Raw genomic sequence first — 18,367 nt, 5'->3', positions numbered from 1 at the left:
CAATGACAGAAAAGCGATGCAAAATGAACGTTTGCAAATCGAGTCCATTCCCGATTAACCTCGGTGCACAAGTTAACCGCATGGGCTGCTGCACTGGAGGAAGGGGTAGGGGAGATTGCACCCGCTGGTGATCTGGAAAGCTCCCAGCCCATGCCTGAAGCCCAGGGCTCCGAAACCGCTGCAAATATTTCTCCGCGATGAACATCTTCTGTCGAGGCTGATGAGCGGGTCTCGTCGCTGCAAAAGGCGCAGACTCCAGTCTTTTCGTGCCGATGTCGGCGAGTCTCATGGACTCAGTCGTGTCTGAACGTGGTCGGGGTGTGTGTTATCCTTGCATCTCTCTCTTCGCTCTTACCGCCCCCACTCTCCTAACATGTCTATCCTCCTTTGTCCCTCACACACACACATTCGTCCGTGCATCTCCTCGCACCGTTTGAATTTGGCTTCCGGCGTAATGCTTCTCACGACTGCGTCAAGGATACGATCCCTCAAAGACAAGATCCCAACTCTCCTAGACGCAAGGACCGTGGCCAAGTCTGTGCGTGTGTTGTACAGGTGCGTGGATGCGAAAACGCATGTGCGCCTGATTCGTCTCTCCACATGTACCCAGAAAAAAGAAACTGTTCTTATTTTTTTGCTGTTGTGCTTCGCTGAAGGATGGAATCAAGTTTTGACGATTCTCAGTTTACGTGTCTTGTTCCGCAGATGGACTCGAAGCCTGGTCACCCCTGGAATCTATAATGTGTCAACTGCGATTCCTGGAGTTTGGAGCCTATTGTGGATTAGAGCCCCGGTTAGGGATGTTACCCTCAAGGGACCCAGGACTGTGGCAGTTACAAGGTAGGTGACGAGAGCTTTTTTCTCTGGTTTCATAACCTTATGAGTTGCAGTTGCAACAATGTTCCTGTATTGCTATTTGTAACCAAATTATTAAAAGCCCCTGTCTCGCTCTTTCAAATCTCTCTCTCTCTCTCTCTCTCTCTATGTTTCTGTGCATGTGTGTGTGTGCGCGCCTCCGTGGTGAAGCGGTCACTGTAACGTGCTACGAAGCCAGAGATCCCACCCAGGTTCGAACCGTAGGTATGGCTTGGGAAGTTGTTTGCTCGTCATTCGTTCTCATCGTAGCGATTAACTTAAGAGGTAGAAAAGCGACATTAACTAACCGAAATAGGGCTAAAAAGAGTGTGTTGATCTCTCAATCTCTCTTTGAGCGTGTTTTTGTGTGCCGACCTCGAAGCTAGAGATCCAAGATTCGAACCTTAGGTAGGGCATGCGTCAATTGTGTTCGTTCGTCATTCATCGGGGCCTCCCCCCGATGGCGTAGTTGGAACGTAGTCGCCTTGTAATCAAGGTATACCTGGTTCGATACCCAATGGACGCACATGGTGGTTCGGATCCCACTTTAAACTGTACGTACAGTCCCGATTAGCCTATCTGAGCATAAAGTGGACTTCAAAACTCAAATTCCAACTCGTCATACATCCTCATCGTCGCGATTAAACCCAAGAGGTGAAAAATGATGTGAACTAACTGAAATGGAACTAATAAAGTGTGTGAGGGGTGTAACCCCCTCCCCTTCTTTTTCTCCCCCAATCTCTCACACTCCAAAAGTAACTTGTTACCCTCTTAAAAGACGACTCTCTCTCTCTCTCTCTCTCTCTCTCTCTCTCTCTCCCTGCATATATGTGTGTCTAGATTTCTCATCTCTCAGTGTGTGATTCTGCCCCCGCACGCTCACCTCTCTTCACCTCACAGGGGAAATTTCCATCCCAATATCTTAATTACATTTTCAGCCTTGTCTCGAAGCTACTGAAGTGCAGTGAGCAATCTTTACATCAACAAAGGACGAGTGTGTGTGTGGGTGGGTGTTTGGTGCTGAAGTATCGCGACATATCCGTCACATAGCAGCAGCACTGTAGACTCTGAGACCATGACTACAGTAAATGTATGTACCCTACAGATAATACAAACCTTGAAATATGTCAAGTAATAAGTAGGTAGGAGTTATCGTGTTTTGACGCAAATGTGAAGTGTGTGAATATAAACCAAAGGAAACAGGGGAAAACACAGAAAATGGTTTAGAAGATTGAAAGAAATGGGCTCAGTAAAGCAGTAAATGACGAGTAAAGTGACAGTATTATCAGATCTGCTAAGCTAACTTACCTCCACAACATCCTTGTTTTATTCAATTTGCATTCCGTAGGAGTCCATCTTCTATAGCTAATCGGAAGGATCCTCCCACACGCTGCTTCTCGCTCAACTGCGCAGGCGCAGAAGATTACTGCGCATCCTTCCAGACGCAGACCATCGTTTGCAAGTACCGCATCGTCGATTTCAAGTTCAAATCCGAGGTCTTGCGTTGTGTTCAGGGAATCTCTGGAGGGAGCGAACGAAAGCAAGTTCCCTGAGCAAGTAGCAATACGAAGAGGGCTCGACCAATGAATGCCTGAGAGGGGAAGTGAGTGCATGGAGGAGGAAACTCGGCTGCAGCTACCAGCAGCAGCGCGCGCTGCTTTGCTGCCCACTCGCTTCCTATCCTTCTCTACTGTTATGCGAAACCTTGCTCCATAGAATCTCCAATAATGCTAGCTGGAACTCTTTCGTGGGCAATGGCTTCCCTGTCTCTTCTTTATTACCCTTTATCCCCGTCCGAAACTCCCGTCCGTACGATACAAACAGTGGCGTTCCCACGATTTTCTAATGGAGGAAGGTTACGTGTAGTAGTCAGGCCTCATTTTGCTATATTTTCATGAGTTTGACTTTTTTTAAGGAATAATGGGCCAAAAGGGCTTCACCAACCCCTCTTGGGTACGCCACATAGTGTGAGATGTCAGGGACTCTTCACCCCCCCCCACCCACACACACACACACACTTACACACACACACAAATATCTCCACCAAAAGAAAATTATTTTTATCGCTGCCAGAAATGTTTTTATCCCACTCAAAGATAATTGAATTGAAAACATATAGTAGTAGTCCATTAATGGTCCAGTCATCAAATATTTCCTTGGCGAAAAGTATACAGCCTTGTCGATTGAAGAAAGACACCATTTTGCAACTGGCCAACCTCGCCGAGTCCACAGAATGCTGTTTTACACTTCAGTTTTCATGCAATAGTGATGATATTTTCAGTGGTCAGAAGTAGCGAGCTACTTGTAGCGTCGCTACTGTAGCTAGCTACAAAATTTGTAGTTGTAGCTGTAGCGACGCTACATTTTGAAAATTGTAGTTGTAGCGGTAGCGAAGCTACAAAATTCCTGTAGTTGTAGCGAAAATTTCGCTGTTTCGCTACAGCTACATTTTTTCTCAGCATTTTGAGGTGAATTTTGAATGTGACAACAGCGTCAGAAAAAAATCGACAATAACCCTTAATTTTGCAGGAGGTTCATAAAGACAGTTCATTACATGGAGATACAGATTATCTAGATTGTAGATTAAAGATATCTGCTTAATTTATTTAATTTGTGTCTGAATAATTCAGATATCCAGATAACTAACTGATATATATGAATATATTTCTGCTAACAGCTACGTTTTTTTATCTGCATCGCTATTTTGGGGAGAAACATGCCTCGCTAGCTGCACCACTGGAAAAAAGTGCCTCGTTTGCGTCACCCCCGGAACAAATCCTGTGGATATTCATGGTGTAAGAGACACCAAAATGTCATTAATTGCTGTGTAAGACGCAACTTGCAGTGCAAAAACGAGCGATGGATTTTCCACTGCACTGACAAGGGAATAGTGCCAGCAATAAATGGCTCAGTACGTTAACAGCATTGATAATCGTCAGTATATAGGATCTCGCCAGCAAGAAATTATTGTTACTAGAATGATAGAGTTTCTGGAATTACAATTATTTTCGCGATAGTATTTGTTCACAAATTTTAAAATTACAATACGTTTAGAACACTCAGGTTTACACGACAGTTTCCTCAATAATTTTATCATATTGCAGAAAGTATGTACGATTTCCTGCAGAAACGACAATTTTCTTTAGTTTTCAAATTTATCTATTTCTCCTACTTTTGTGTCCCTTTTCTGTAACTTTTGCTAATCATGACATCATCATTATCATCCTTTGCTGTTTCCTGCCTCTGGCTGGGTCGGCATAGAAGTCAAGCCTCTCCATTTTTTCCTGGTCTTCCACCACTCCTCTCTTTCCACGGTGTTCCAATCTTGTCCTCTTCTCTTAACACTCTCCACTATCTGCTCTTTCCACCGACATCTTGTTCTCCTCTTTCACCTTATTCCCACTCCTTGTGCATTGTAAGCTCTTACTGGTAGTCTTTCTGCATCCATCCTCTTCATGTGTCCGAACCATCTCATCTGTGCCTTATCTATTCTGTCCTGAAGCTTCACTACACCCACTGTCTGTCGGATCTCCTCATTCCTTATTCTATCCCTTCTAGTCTTCCCCAATATACTCCTTAAAAATTTTATCTCCACTGCCTGCATTTTTCTTTTATCTCTCTCTGTCATTGTCAAAGTCTGCTCCTTACGTAATTATTGGCACATAGTATGTGTTTCATAGGTACATCCCTGTTCCATATTAATCTTCGAACGCTTTGATATAGTCCACCACCCATTTGTCCTCTTCTGTTTACCTCCTCATCTATTCTTCCACTTCTCTCAATCATGACAATGAGGATGAATGGTTTATTTAAATATTCTATTATATATAGTCGCTTTCTACCATTTTCGGCTAATTGTGAGAACGAGGAAGAATGATGAATGATGAGCAGAGTGGGGAATGGAGGAGCAGGGGAATCTCATCCTCCTAACTTGGCGTCTTTCCTAGTTTTTGTTTTGAGTCCATTTTATGCATAGATAAGCTGATCGAGACTGGATCCTAACCACTATGTGCCTCCGTTGGGTAGTCAAAGGGCTCCAGGTACTTTTCATCCAAAATGCTGACTTCATATGAGTCTATAAAAATGAAATATTTATTCTCAAGAAAAATATGTTGATGTGAACATAAATATTTAATCCTACCAAAATTTATTTGTGTATAGTTGTAATAATTAATTTGCGTAACACCCTAATTGCAATATTCATATATCAAATTTGAATTGATATGGCACTTGCATAGGTATGGTATTCTTAAAAACTATAGTAAAAATAAGTAACTGAAGTAACACTGCTATCAAAATTATGGAATGACTGGAATCATGATAATTAATAACAGAATCTATTTACCAGTAGTAGGGGATTTTTTAATACCCATATGGTTGTTTTCATTTTTTTATGCAGAAGTAGCGCAAAAAGTAGCGAAGTAGCGAGTAGCGAACAGGAGTAGCGTAGCGAGCTACTTTTTGGTAAATGTAGCTGTAGCTGTAGCGAAGCTACATTTTGGAAGAGTAGCTGTAGCTGTAGCGAAGCTACTTTTAAAATGTAGCGTTCTGATCACTGGATATTTTACACATATTGAAGTGTTCACAAGAAGGTAGGTTACGTGGACATTCAGGGCAATACAATTTACTCACGTTTTCGGTATAACTAGTTTGATTAGATATTTTTTGTGTATGAGTTTGTGTTTTCTTAGTAAATGTACTGAGTTTCTCTAAATGTTCTAAATGTTATCATAAGATTTAATGAGCTACGTTAGAACCAACAAGGGAATAGTTTCGTTTACTTGGTAACATATATACAAATTTGCATGCCCTAAAAAAACCTACTTCCCGAAATGATATCACAAATACGCCACTGAGTGAACATCCCCCCTAAAGCAAAGAGCTTAATTCGCACAGTAACGCCACACTATACAAAAACAATTAGATAAACAGAAGGGGGCTGTACCGAAGTGAATATATCCACCACTAGCATTGTCCACCAGTACTGAAACAACCCCATTGCCGCGCAATGACAGGGAATCGCGTTGGTCGCATGTATCCATCTAACTAATCGGGGATATTTGCAGATCTCCTTGTAATTGGATATCCGATGTCACTTGGATATTAATTGATGCGAGACGCGGAGAATTTCAGATCAGCATAATCAGGCAGAGCATGTGTTAATGACTCCATAATCGTGGTCACACACCTGTAGATAATGCGTTCCAAATGAGCATATGATTGTGACAGGGCGTTATCTGCATTTCGCGTCCAACAATATATCGCAGCGATAAAGCGATAAAAATGAACGCAGCCGTGGTTTGGGGAGCGTCGCATTGTTGATCCACGGCTCACGGTTCCGTCAAATGCACAACGAGGAATTTGCAGTTGGTGGCGTTCGTATGAAAAGTGTATCCATGCAATCAGATCTATGGTTCTTGGGATTTGGGTGCATTGTGTGCGATGTGCACAGTTCTGGTGATCCAAGTTATCTTCAAACAGCACTGCATTGTCTTTGCAAGAGTGGCGACGCAAAGGGGAGGACAGAGAGGGCGAGTTCCCCAGAGGGAAATTGCCATAGGCAACTAGTGGACTAGTTTTAATTCGAACTTGGATAATTCGAAATTTTCTATAATTCGAACTTGGATAATTCGAAATTTTCTATAATTCGAACTTTGATAATTCGAAATTTTCTATAATTCGAACTTGGATAATTCGAATTATTCGATAATTCGATTTTCGAATTATTCGACAATTCGAACTTGGATAATTCGAATTATTCGACAATTCGAACTTGGATAATTCGAATTATTCGATAATTCGAACTTGAATAATTCGAATTATTCGATAATTCGAACTTGAATAATTCGAATTGCTCGGTAATTCGAACACAAGTTAATGATACGCGTTTTTGTTGATTCTAATTTTGGATAAGTGGAACGTTTTCCGTGTCCCCTTGAATTTGGAATTAAAAAGAGGTCACTGGTAATTTTACTTTTGATTTTATTTTTCTTATTTGGCGTCGCTTTTCTACCACTTTTATCTAATAGCGACGATGATTGACTGAGTGATTGAATTGCTTTATTTTACTACGCTTTTTGTGCCACTTTTGGCTAATTTGCGAAGATGGGGATGAGTGATGTGATGAAATTGATGAATGGACACTCGCAAACATATCCATGCCCAGGCCGGGATTCGAACCCGGACCCCTTGCCGTCGTGGTGGGTTGTGATAAAACCTTCGCTAAGGAGGTCGGCTGGTAATGTTACTGTTCATTATGAAATCGAAACACTTAAATAAATCTCTTCTGTGTATCCCAAGTTTCGTTACGGTTCGACATATTACCTTATTGATTTCCAGAGCTATTCTTCAGTGTTTTGCTGCTGTTAAAATCTAAGGGCAAATGATCTGATTGGTGATTCGCTGCTCCACTTTGGACGTTGGATATATCTCCAGCACCTATACTCTGTCTCGGGAATCTGAGGAGCAACGTTGCGCATAACGGTAGAGAAGAAGAGAAAGCGAGAGGACGGAGCAAAGCAGTGAGCGCTGCTGCAAACGCCTGGTGGCTGCAGCCGCGTTTTCCCCTCCATGCATTCACTTATCCTGTCGAGCCCTACTTGCGCAGAGGACTTGTTTTCGTTCGCTTGCTCCAGAGATTGCCGGGACAGAGCGTACAAATCTGGAACAAGAGCTTTGCCATGCTTTAATTATTTTAGATTAAAGTAAGACTTTGGGCCTGGGTCAAAAATGTGCTAACTATTAATGCTTTGGTGGGCCTATGCCAATTCAGCCATCCAGGTGGCCGAGCGCGGTGAGCGGTTCACTCACGGTCTTGTCACCGAAGGTTTCTAGTTCGAATCATGGCTTTGGTTCCTTTCTGAGTGTCATTTCATAAGTTTCGATTAATTATCATTTATCCTCGGCATCGCGATTACCAAATAGCAACGCAAAATAATACGAATAATACAGTCAAACCGCCGTTCATTCGAACTAGGGTTTTAGCGTACTTATCCGTGATAAAACAGCAGCCAGACTGCTGGAATTGTATCTTGTGTGCAAGTCACATCAACTTCTTGTCTCTCTCCCCTCTTATGTTAATTTGACCTAAATTATTGAACAATTATTTAAAAGATCTTCGACAGTCTGCCAAAAAATGATCGAAGAGGAATGTATTACAAAACTTTCTAAGAGATTTGGAAAATAATAATGCAGGGTGTACGTAAAGACTCGTTACCATTTCAATAAATCATTACATTGGAACTATGCCAGATAGAGATTGCTTGTATTTTGTAGATTGTACGTCACTGTGAAAGGTATTTGTGGCATTCGATACACTTCAACATGGAACCGTTTTTTGGGTCCATGTTGATGACGAAATTTCCTATGAATAAGACCCCGGTTCGAGTCCTTGTCCATCCTGCCTGTTTCGCTGAAATGTCTACGAAGATTGGACTTTAACCCGTGGCGTCGCTCGTTTTAGACAGTTTCTGCTAATTCTGCGAATTAAAAAAGAAGAAAATCGGTGCGGATACAGTGCTGCCTCTATCGGAAACTTCAGAAGTTTGTCGTCGTGATTTGTCGCTTTCTGCTACCACTTCCTTATCGTTAGTTAGTTGTATCTAATGACTCGATGTAAGTAAATTTAACCGTCTGAACCAAATTAGGTCAATGAATTATCCTAACGAGTGCGCTTTTTCAAAAGTTTTCCTCGGAGACTCCATGCAAATGGCGGGATGCTACTCTGCGGATGTTCCCTTTGACATGTCGTTCTCACCCCCCCCCCCCCAAACACGTTCATTAACTAATCGTTAAAATTGCATGATGTTAACTACATATAAATAGAACAGGAATATCGCAGTCGAACGGCTAATGGAATTCAGAGGCGGGTCGGGAAAACGGTGAAAGGGGGGGAGGAGAAAAATAAACTCGGAAAGGGGATATCGAGTGCGAGTAGACAGGTTCCCCCCACGCCATTCATTTGAATTCCGTTTGTTTACTAGCAGTTTGTACAAACTCGCAAAAGCGTGAATGCACCGGTTTAATTACACACGGTTGCGTAGTCCGTGTTAGAACTCGAAGCCAGCACGACGAGTTTATGTGTAAATATATATATGAGAGAGGCATCGGGGTACCTGGCATTGTAATGCTCCAGGAAAAAAAAACCTCTATTTTGGAGCTTTTAGAGGAAAGTGATGCTAGTAACTGAAGCTAGATTCTGTTTCAGAGTGCTTAGCACTCATTATTGCCAACCTCCGTGCCGGAGTGGTTAGCACAGCGCACTACGACATCAGGGGTCACGGGTTCGAATCCCGGTCTGGGTGTTCTTTGAGAGTCTCTCTTCATGATTTTCATCATGTCATCACGCATTTTCATCGTCGCGATTAGCTAAAAGTGGAAGAGAACCGACGCTAAATTACAAAAATGAAATCAAACTAATTTTCTTATCGGGAAACGAATTCATATGAAGGTGTCCGAAAATTGTTAGATATGAACATCTATATTTTGATTAACATAACCAAATATATAATATAATATGGACCAACGGTTGTGAAAAACGGCAATTTTCATTAAGCAAACGGCTCACCTAGCTAAATAAAAAGTATTGGGTTTTCAAGACATTAATTGTAATGCAAAATTTAAGTACATAATCTAGCTTTATTTTTCGTTACAAATATAGTGGATTAGCAACTTATTTTCAAGTAATGAAACCTGTGCCTCGACGAAGGCGTGAAGGTAACGTTGTCGCTTTGCGATAAAGTACGAACTGTAGGTTCAGTCCAGATTAGCCTATCAATGCATAAAGTGGATCTAAAACTCGAACAAACCAGAAGGGGGGGGGCTATTGCCACTCTGGCCCTTCCTCGGCGTCCCTCCAGACAATGGGCGTCGGGAGGGGGGGCATCAAACAGGTCCGTCGGGCCACCTCTGGAGATTGGCGTATTTGATTTCAAATTACAAAAAAAAAACACGACAGAAACCTCGTTATTTTTATTGTAAATGACAGAAATGAAAACAAAAATCAGTTGGTTATTATTCGAACGGAATAACAAAGTAAAAATTGCATTAAATCTAAAGAATTTAGTGTAAAATACAATAACGAGTTTATGTTTCTTATTCTAGCATTTAACCAAAGCATAAATGGTTTCATAGTTTCCAAAATTCCAAAAATTAGAGTTTGATGTGTGAGATCACACAACATAATCACCATAGCTAAAATTTCCTCTATACCTTCTAGTAAAGCCTTTTTTTGAACGATTTATGTAAAACAGTTGTCCTGGATATTCACTGGTGGATCTAGTACAAAAGTATATCCAACACTATAATAATAATAATAATAATAATAATAATAATAATATACATTTAGAATTAAATACGCTTTCATTAGTTTCTAATATATGCAATATATATATATATATAAAATATGTAATAATCATAAGCACGATAATAATTATTATTATTATTATATCTGGCGACGCCCATTCCACGGATTAACAACACAAGAAAAGCAAACAGCAAGAGCAAGAAATAACATTATTGAAGCGACAGGAAGTGCATATTTCAGTGAAGTAAAAATCAAAGAAAAATGCATATGTTACTTTTCCGCAACTCGCTTGTGCCTTCGTGACCTTTTATTTCCGTTCTGCTTCCAGCCAAGATCAGAAATGTAGATGGGCCTGAACCGTTGCCAACTTCAACCCCTCACCTCTCCCCCCCCCCTCGCAGGAGGTTATCTTCCTCCATTCGGAAAGGGGGAGAGACAGCTCAGGACGCCGTTAGTCCGTGGAAATACCCGAATTTTCACTTGAAATACCGCCTGGTGTCCCTATCCACATGTTTCTTTATTGATGGCACAAAGGCCAAGGGATCGAAAATTCATAATGAGCAGTGCCATAACTGAGCAACGTTTAGAACATTAATCACTATAGCAGCAGAGAATCGCTGTTTTCATTAAAATGAGCATATTTTTAAAAAATGATGTTTTGTGACTGTCTTTTGCACTTTCAAATAACAAGTATTTACTTAATTTCTATTGAACATGTGTTTATAAATTAAATTTCGCGTATTTAGAACTTTTCACTCTCAAAACATAGCAATCGGACCTTATTTTAAGGGATTCTTCGCATTTGTCAATATGTTTTTTTTTTTTCAAAGTTCTTCACTGTCTCTATTTTAAAATATTTTCTCAAAATTTCGGAGGGGGCTGTAGACCAATCAGCCCCCTCTCTGCGTACGCCAGTGCTTAGGAACAGAAAGGTCTATAATACTGAAAAAAGTAACAATGGATATTATAATTTCTTGAGGAAAGTGAATACCATACAGATTACTGTGCTTCGAACAAGATCATAGAGAATAAAACCAGTACTTGGTAACTTTGGCTAGAAATCGCTTAAAGGCGGTGTGAGCCAATTAAAGAAGAAGAAGAAGAAATGTTAAAGAAATACAGCTGAGTTTCGATCTGTTTATTTAAAGTGAAATAATACATGGGGAAGTTGACTTGTCACGGTATCTAGTGACATGTAAAACGCAGTTCGATATAAATTATTTTTTATATATATTGATTCATTTTATGCACAAACATGAAAGTGTGAGGTTTGATCTTATTTTGTGAATAAACTTGTATCCGAGCCAGACGTCGGGAGTTGGGAGATGGGGTTTTTCTGAGTGACAGCCGAGCTGTCATATCTTTGAAGTTGACATATTTGCACCAACACGAAGAAAAGAAAGGAATATTTTCGTCGAGACCGGGCTTCAAGTCAGCGGGCGGTCGAACCCATGTCCACGGATGACCAGGAAAACCAGCTGGAGCCCAAGCCTGCAAGGATCGAAGACGCGCTGCCGACCGCGTTTCAATACAATGGACACAGGTCATTCGCATCTCCTTCAAAAGCGAAGCCAAGCCACCTGAGCGTGGTTTTCAACGGACGAATTTGAATCGCTTATAAATATACGGTACTACCACTCCAGAGACAGTTTTCACCCGGATTTCATAGAGAGAGCATCTCCGCGCTACACTCTCGCGTGATTATCGTTTTGTGTCCGCGAACTTTGTTTCCTTACGTACCGTGAGCGAATTGCAGATAGAGAGTTACCAGTGTGCGCTTTATTTTGGTGAAGATTACGCGGTGATTTGTTTTTGCCAAGCGTGGACTACATAATAATGGAGGGCTAAAGAAGATAGAGAAGGGAGTCCGTCGACTCCCCTGACGCCTGCAACGACGCCGAAGCCAGTCAGACGACGCCAAAACCAAACACTGCCCAAAGCCCGAAGGACGCTTCTAGATCGACGTTCCAACCAAAACCCGAAGGACGTTTCCAGATCGACGTTCCAACCGAAGCTCGTTACCAGAGAGAGAGGGAAGGACGATTCCAGAACGACGCCCAAACGAAGCCCGTCACCAGAGAGAGATTCTGGACCGGCGCGTGACCACGTACACCCGACGCTAGTGACAAGAGGAACGCCCGAAGTACTAAGGAGGTGCAAGTACACCATATCGTCGCAATTATTCTTCGTCGCGATCGACCTCGGAGAACAATTTCGCCACAAAGGAACCGTGTGCAAGTCCCGCGTCCAGGAGAGATGAACGACCACGCAATGTAGCAGAGTCCGGTAGAGTATACTTCAGAGGGTCAATGTCCATGTAAACGTGCATTGTTAGTATCAACACCGTACTGTTAACGCCGAAGTCTCATTTATTTGCAAAGTTACTCAGGAAACCCCGAACCTAATTTCCGTGTCCGATAATTTTTGGTATTGTTGTAAAAAAGGGGTATTTCATGTTCATATGTTCTAATTTAATTGTCTGCATTCAGGATTAGAAGCTCCAATTTTTGTGTAACCGACCGCCCCGTCGCGCCATTTAACTTGTCAATAGTTGACTGATGAGTCCCTTTTAATTGTGGAAAGCGTAATTTTTATTGCAAGGTCGTGCGCATGAAATAGTATTATTTGTTGCATAGTGGTTATTAAGGTAATTTTTGCTCGCGCCGACGATTGGTTTGTGTATTCCGGCAGCTGGAGCCAATTAAGTTTTTGCATCACTATGAAATTGTGTAGTTGTTCTCATTGGACGAGAGAGGCTTATGTGTAATACCCCCCGTCCGAGAAACTTGTATAATGTCGTGCTTACGACTGGATGCATACGTTCATCCGAAAGAAAGATTCCACCACGCCGACCCAATTGTCTTAGTTAACCGCTTTCCGAGGGCTGGCACTTAAGTTAATTTAAAAGAGCACAGGAGCTGGCAGACAAATGCCCTAAATTCACATAAAGGTTTCAAAATTAAAAGGAATGATATGTTAATGAGATCCATGATTTGTATCCATACTTCACATGTAGAAATACCTCATGTGTGTGAAAGAGAGAAGAGTGAATGTTGTGAGAATTTGAGGAGGCTTTGTAAAGAGTTGTTGATTGCAATATTTTTTTTTGTTGTTACAATATATATTCACTTTTTACCGTTCGTCAGTATTGTTATTTGACGTTTTTCAGGTACCGGATATTATGCTATTAGTGTGTTATGATTGTTCGAATCTACATATCAAAGGTAAACAAAACAGTGTAACATTTCAAGGTATTAATCTCCGCCTCGCAATAGTATGACAATAAACGACCGTCTCAGTACCGAACTTGATAACTGGACCGTGAGTCACGACCGGTTTCCCGTACACATAACGACGTTTGGCCCCGTGCCGGGGTATGATTGACACGTCATTTCGGGGACCGTGAGTGCACTCGTTACAGACTTGTGTAATGGAATGACTGGTGCAAAAAATGAAATACGAAATATTTCATCCTATAAGTGGCATTTTTATTGCCGCTCACTGAACATCTACTTTTCATGTTACATGCATGCATGTTACTACAAGCGAAATTATGCAAGGTAAAATTTCAATTACGAAAATTATATGCATTTTAAAAATATTCCATAGTGAATTGCGGCATTGTTGATGTGTAGGTCTGTACTTCCTCTCCAACAATGCATTATTGAAAATAACAGATTTTCAGGAGAAATTAATGCCGACCAATCTTGCAAAATATAATGTTATATTCAGATTAAATCCATAAAGAAAACAGCCGATTTAATGTTGAAAGTTTGATGCCATTTCTTTAATCCAGCGTTAGTTAGTATTAGACTTCTAAGATAGAATTCAAAGGAGTTCTCAAGCTTTTTACAGTTAAAAAAAATTGTTGTTTATTGTTAAAACTTTACTAATGGTTTGTTATATGATTGGTAAGAGGATTATGATATTTGCACACGTTTCTGGTAATCTAATTGTATGTGTAATTTAGTACGATATTAAAGCTTCAGTAGTTTGATTGAGTTGGTGTTTTAAGTCCACTTTATGAACAGATAGGCTAATCGGGACTGGACCTACAGTTTAAAGTGGGATTTGAACCACTATGTGCCTTCCCTGGGTATCAGATTGCGGTGAAACTTGGTATATACGAGGGTGGTTCAGCATGCTCCGCCCCTGACCCATTTCCAGTGATAGTAGAGACCTGTAATTTTATATGTAACATTGTTCATTCTTTAGACTAATATTCACAAAGTTTCAAGAATTTACAACAATTTCTCTTTTCGTTACACGTTGATGATCAGTAAGAAGTGTAGCCACATGTGAAACAATGGAAAAATCTGAGGTCCGAGCAGTGATAAAATATTAACTTAAGAAAAATCTAATACTGAAAGACATCCATGCAAATATGGTGGGAACTCTTGGAGACTCTAGCCTTTCACATGATCTAGTGAAGAGATGGTGCCGTGAATTTAAATGTGGTCGGCAGACCTGTGAAGATGAGCATGGTGGTGGCTCATCTGCAACGGTGACCACAGCAGAAATGATTACAAAAGTGCATGACATGATTTTGGCAGACCGGCGAGTGACTGTCCGCCACATAGCAGACACATGTGGCATCTCAACTGGCAGTGTGCATTCAATTATTCATAATCATTTGTTAATAAAAAAAATCTCTGCAATTGGGTCCCGAGAATGCTGACGGTCAACCAAAAGAGGACACGTCGTGTGAAAGTCAGAACCTGTTGCGGACAATAAAGGCTGACAAGCCAAAGTTTCTGAAGAGATTTGTTACAATGGATGAAACGTGGGTTCACCACTTCGATCCCGAAAGTAAACGCCAAAGCATGCAATGGAAACACCCCCATTCTCCACCCCCAAAGAAATTCAAGGTTCAGCCACCAAAGGGCAAAGTGATGGCATCTGTGTTCTGGGATGCAGAAGGAATCCATCTCCAACAGGGAAAGACAATCACAGGTGTTTATTCTGTAACCCTAATTGAAGAATTACGTACTGCCATCAAGGAGAAACGCCGCGGAATGTTCGCCCGTGGTTTGTTGTTCCATTGTGACAATGCTCCCGCCCACACCTTGTCACGGTATCTAGTGACATGTGAAACGCAGTTCGATATAAATTATTTTTTATATATATTGATTCATTTTATGCACAAACATGAAAGTGTGAGGTTTGATCTTATTTTGTGAATAAACTTGTATCCGAGCCAGACGTCGGGGGTTGGGGACGAGTTTTTCTTGAGTGACAGCCGCCGCCTAGAACATGACATATTTGCACCAACGCGGAGATAAGGAAAGATTATTTTCGCCGCTACCGGGCTTGAGTCGCAGCAGGCGTTCGAACCCATGTTCACGGATGACCAAGAGGACCAGCTGGAGCTCAAGTCTGCAAGGATTCAGGACGCGTCGCCGACCGCGCCTTTCAAGACAATGGACAGAGGTCATTTCCATCCCCTGAGAAAGCGAAGCCAAGCCACTAGAGCGTCCTGTTCAACGGAAGAATTCGAATCTCTTATATATAGGCAGTACTATGATTCCAGACACAGTTTTTTTGACCCGGATTTCACAGAGAGAGCATCTCCGCGCTACACTCTCGCGTGATCATTGCTTTGTGTCCGTGGACTTTGTTTCCTTACGTGCCGTGAGCGAATCGCAGATAGAGGGATACCAGTGTGCGCCTTATTTTGGTGAAGATTACGCGGTGATTTGTTTTTGCCAAGCGTGGACTACATAAGGATGGAGGGCTAAAGAAGATAGAGAAGGGGGGCGTCGCTTCCCTGACGCCTGCAACGACGCCGAAGCCAGTCAGACGACGCCGAAACCAAACACTGCCCAAAGCCCGAAGGACGCTTTCAGATCGACGTCCCAACCAAAGCCCGAAGGACGTTTCCAGAGAGAGATGATTTCAGATCGACGTCCCAACCAAAGCCCGAAGGACGTTTCCAGATCGACGTTCCAACCGAAGCTAGTTACCAGAGAAAGAGAGGGAAGGATGATACCAGAACGACGCCCAAACGAAGCCCGGCACCAGAGAGAGATGATTGCAGATCGACGTCCAATTGATGCCCGACACTAGAGATATTCCGAACCGGCGCGTGACCACGTACACCCGACGCTAGTGACAAGAGGAACGCCCGAAGTACTGAGGAGGTGCAAGTACACCATGTCGTCGCAATTATTCCTCGTCGCGATCGACCTCGGAGGACAATTTCGCCACAAAGGAACCGTGTGCAAGTCCCGCGTCCAGGAGAGATGAATAACCACGCCATGTAGCAGAGTCTGGTACAGTATACTTCAGAGGGTCTCATGTACATGTAAACGTGCGTCGTTAGTATCAACACCGTACAGTTAACGCCGAAGTCTCACTTATTAGCAAAGTCACTCAGGAAACCCCGAAACCAATTTCCGCGTCTGATAATTTTTGATATTGTTGTAAAAAAGGGTAATTTCATGTTCAGATGTTCTAATTTAATTGTCTGCATTCAGCGTTAGAAGCTCCATTTCATTTCTTTAATATTTAGTATAAATGGTCAAAGTGTGCTCCATTTCTTGTGTAACCGACCGCCCCGTCGCGCCATTTAATTTGTCAATACTTGACTGATGAGTCCTTTTTAATTGTGGAAAGTGTAAATTTTATTGCAAGGTCGTGCGCATGAAGTAGTATTATTTGTTGCATAGTGGTTTTTAAGGTAATTTTTGCTCGCGCCGACGATTGATTAGTGTATTCCGGCAGCTGGAGCCAATTAAGTTTTTGCATCCCTATGTAATTGTGTAGTTGTTCTCATTGGACGAGAGAGGCTTATGTGTAACACCCCCGTCCGAGAAACTTGTAAAATGTCGTGCATACGACTGGGTGCAAACGTTCATTCGAACGAAAGATTTAACCACGCCGACCCAATTGTCTTAGTTAACCGCTTTCCGAGGGCTGGCACTTAAGTTAATTTAAAAGAGCACAGGAGCTGGCAGACAAATGCCCTAAATTCACATAAAGGTTTAAAATTAAAAGGAATGGTATGTTAATGAGATCCATGATTTGTATCCATACTTCACATGTAAAAATACCTCATGTGTGTGAAAGAGAGATAGAATGAATGAGAGAGCGTGTGAGGAGGCTTTGTAAACAGTTGTTGATTGCAATATTTTTGTTGTTACAATATATATATTCACTTTTTACCGTTCGTCAGTGTTGTTATTTGACGTTTTTCAGGTACCAGATATTATGCCATTAGTGTTTTATGATCGTTCGAATCTACATACCAAAGGTAAACCAAAACAGTGTAACATTTCAAGGTATTAATCTCCGCCTCGCAATAGTATGACAATAAACGACCGTCTCAGTACCGAACTTGATAACTGGACCGAGAGTCACGACCGGTCTCCCGTACACATAACGACGTTTGGCCCCGTGCCGGGGTATGATTGACACGTCATTTCGGGGGCCGTGAGTGCACTCGTTACATTTGGCGCCCGAACAGGGACGGCAACTTTGTCTTGTCTTTCCAGGAAAGCCAGGTTGCGAGAGCGGTAGAAATTTCATTGTTGTATACGTCATGCATAAAATTCTTGTGTTAGGTTCCTGATGATTTGTGTGTTTTTCGTTTTGTATGTCGAGGGTTATTTTCATGTATTTGTCGTAGGTTCACGTGTAAGGACACGTTATTGGGCGTAATTGGTAACAATAGGGCAGATATTTTTTTCGGCGAAAGCAGCAAGGGCAGCTGCATAGGGAATTTTTTATGTACTTTTTGTGTACTTTTTTTGGTTGTTGGCGTAATTTATGGCATCAGGCTGAGTTGCGGGATAAGGGATTCCCGACGGACCTCCTTTTTCTTTTTATGTATCGATTTGTAATTCACATTTTGCGTGAGCTCGCGTAATTTTGCGTAACTGTTCCTAAGTGCGACAGAAGATTGAGCAGATAAATTAGCGAAAGGCCTTCATGAGATTAAGAAATCGTCGTATAGACTGTTTGAACAAGAGTGACGTCATGATGGTTTGCGAGGCTTGTGGAAAGGAATTTCATGATTTCGAAGTCGACAGCGAGGGAGATTCCGGACCGGTTTGTCTCCAGTGCAAGAGCCCGCCAGGAATGGAAAGGGAGATACCAAGTGCCCAGGGGGGTACATCGTCACGTGCGGACAGCGACCACAGCAAGGAAGAAGATGACGTAGGAAGTGGCAGTGGTGCCAACCAATTCCAGCTGCTTCTCCAGATGCTC

General features: G+C 42.0%; 1 protein-coding gene across 1 annotated transcript in view; it reads left to right on the top strand.

Moving 5' to 3' along the window:
* Positions 1 to 454: 454 nt before the first annotated feature.
* LOC145998324 (polycystin-1-like protein 1) overlaps positions 455 to 18,367 on the top strand; it is a 395,827-nt gene continuing 377,914 nt past the window's right edge. The window contains exons 1-2 of the mRNA XM_083134729.1: positions 455 to 555; positions 706 to 840. Coding sequence (XP_082990855.1) covers positions 455 to 555; positions 706 to 840 — 236 coding nt within the window. The remainder of the gene's footprint in view (positions 556 to 705; positions 841 to 18,367) is intronic.

This window comes from Lepisma saccharinum, chromosome 14 (assembly GCF_977018435.1).
Source record: "Lepisma saccharinum chromosome 14, izLepSacc3.1, whole genome shotgun sequence".
Taxonomy (NCBI): Eukaryota; Metazoa; Arthropoda; class Insecta; order Zygentoma; family Lepismatidae; genus Lepisma; species Lepisma saccharinum.
This window is presented reverse-complemented; position numbering and strand designations above follow the sequence as displayed.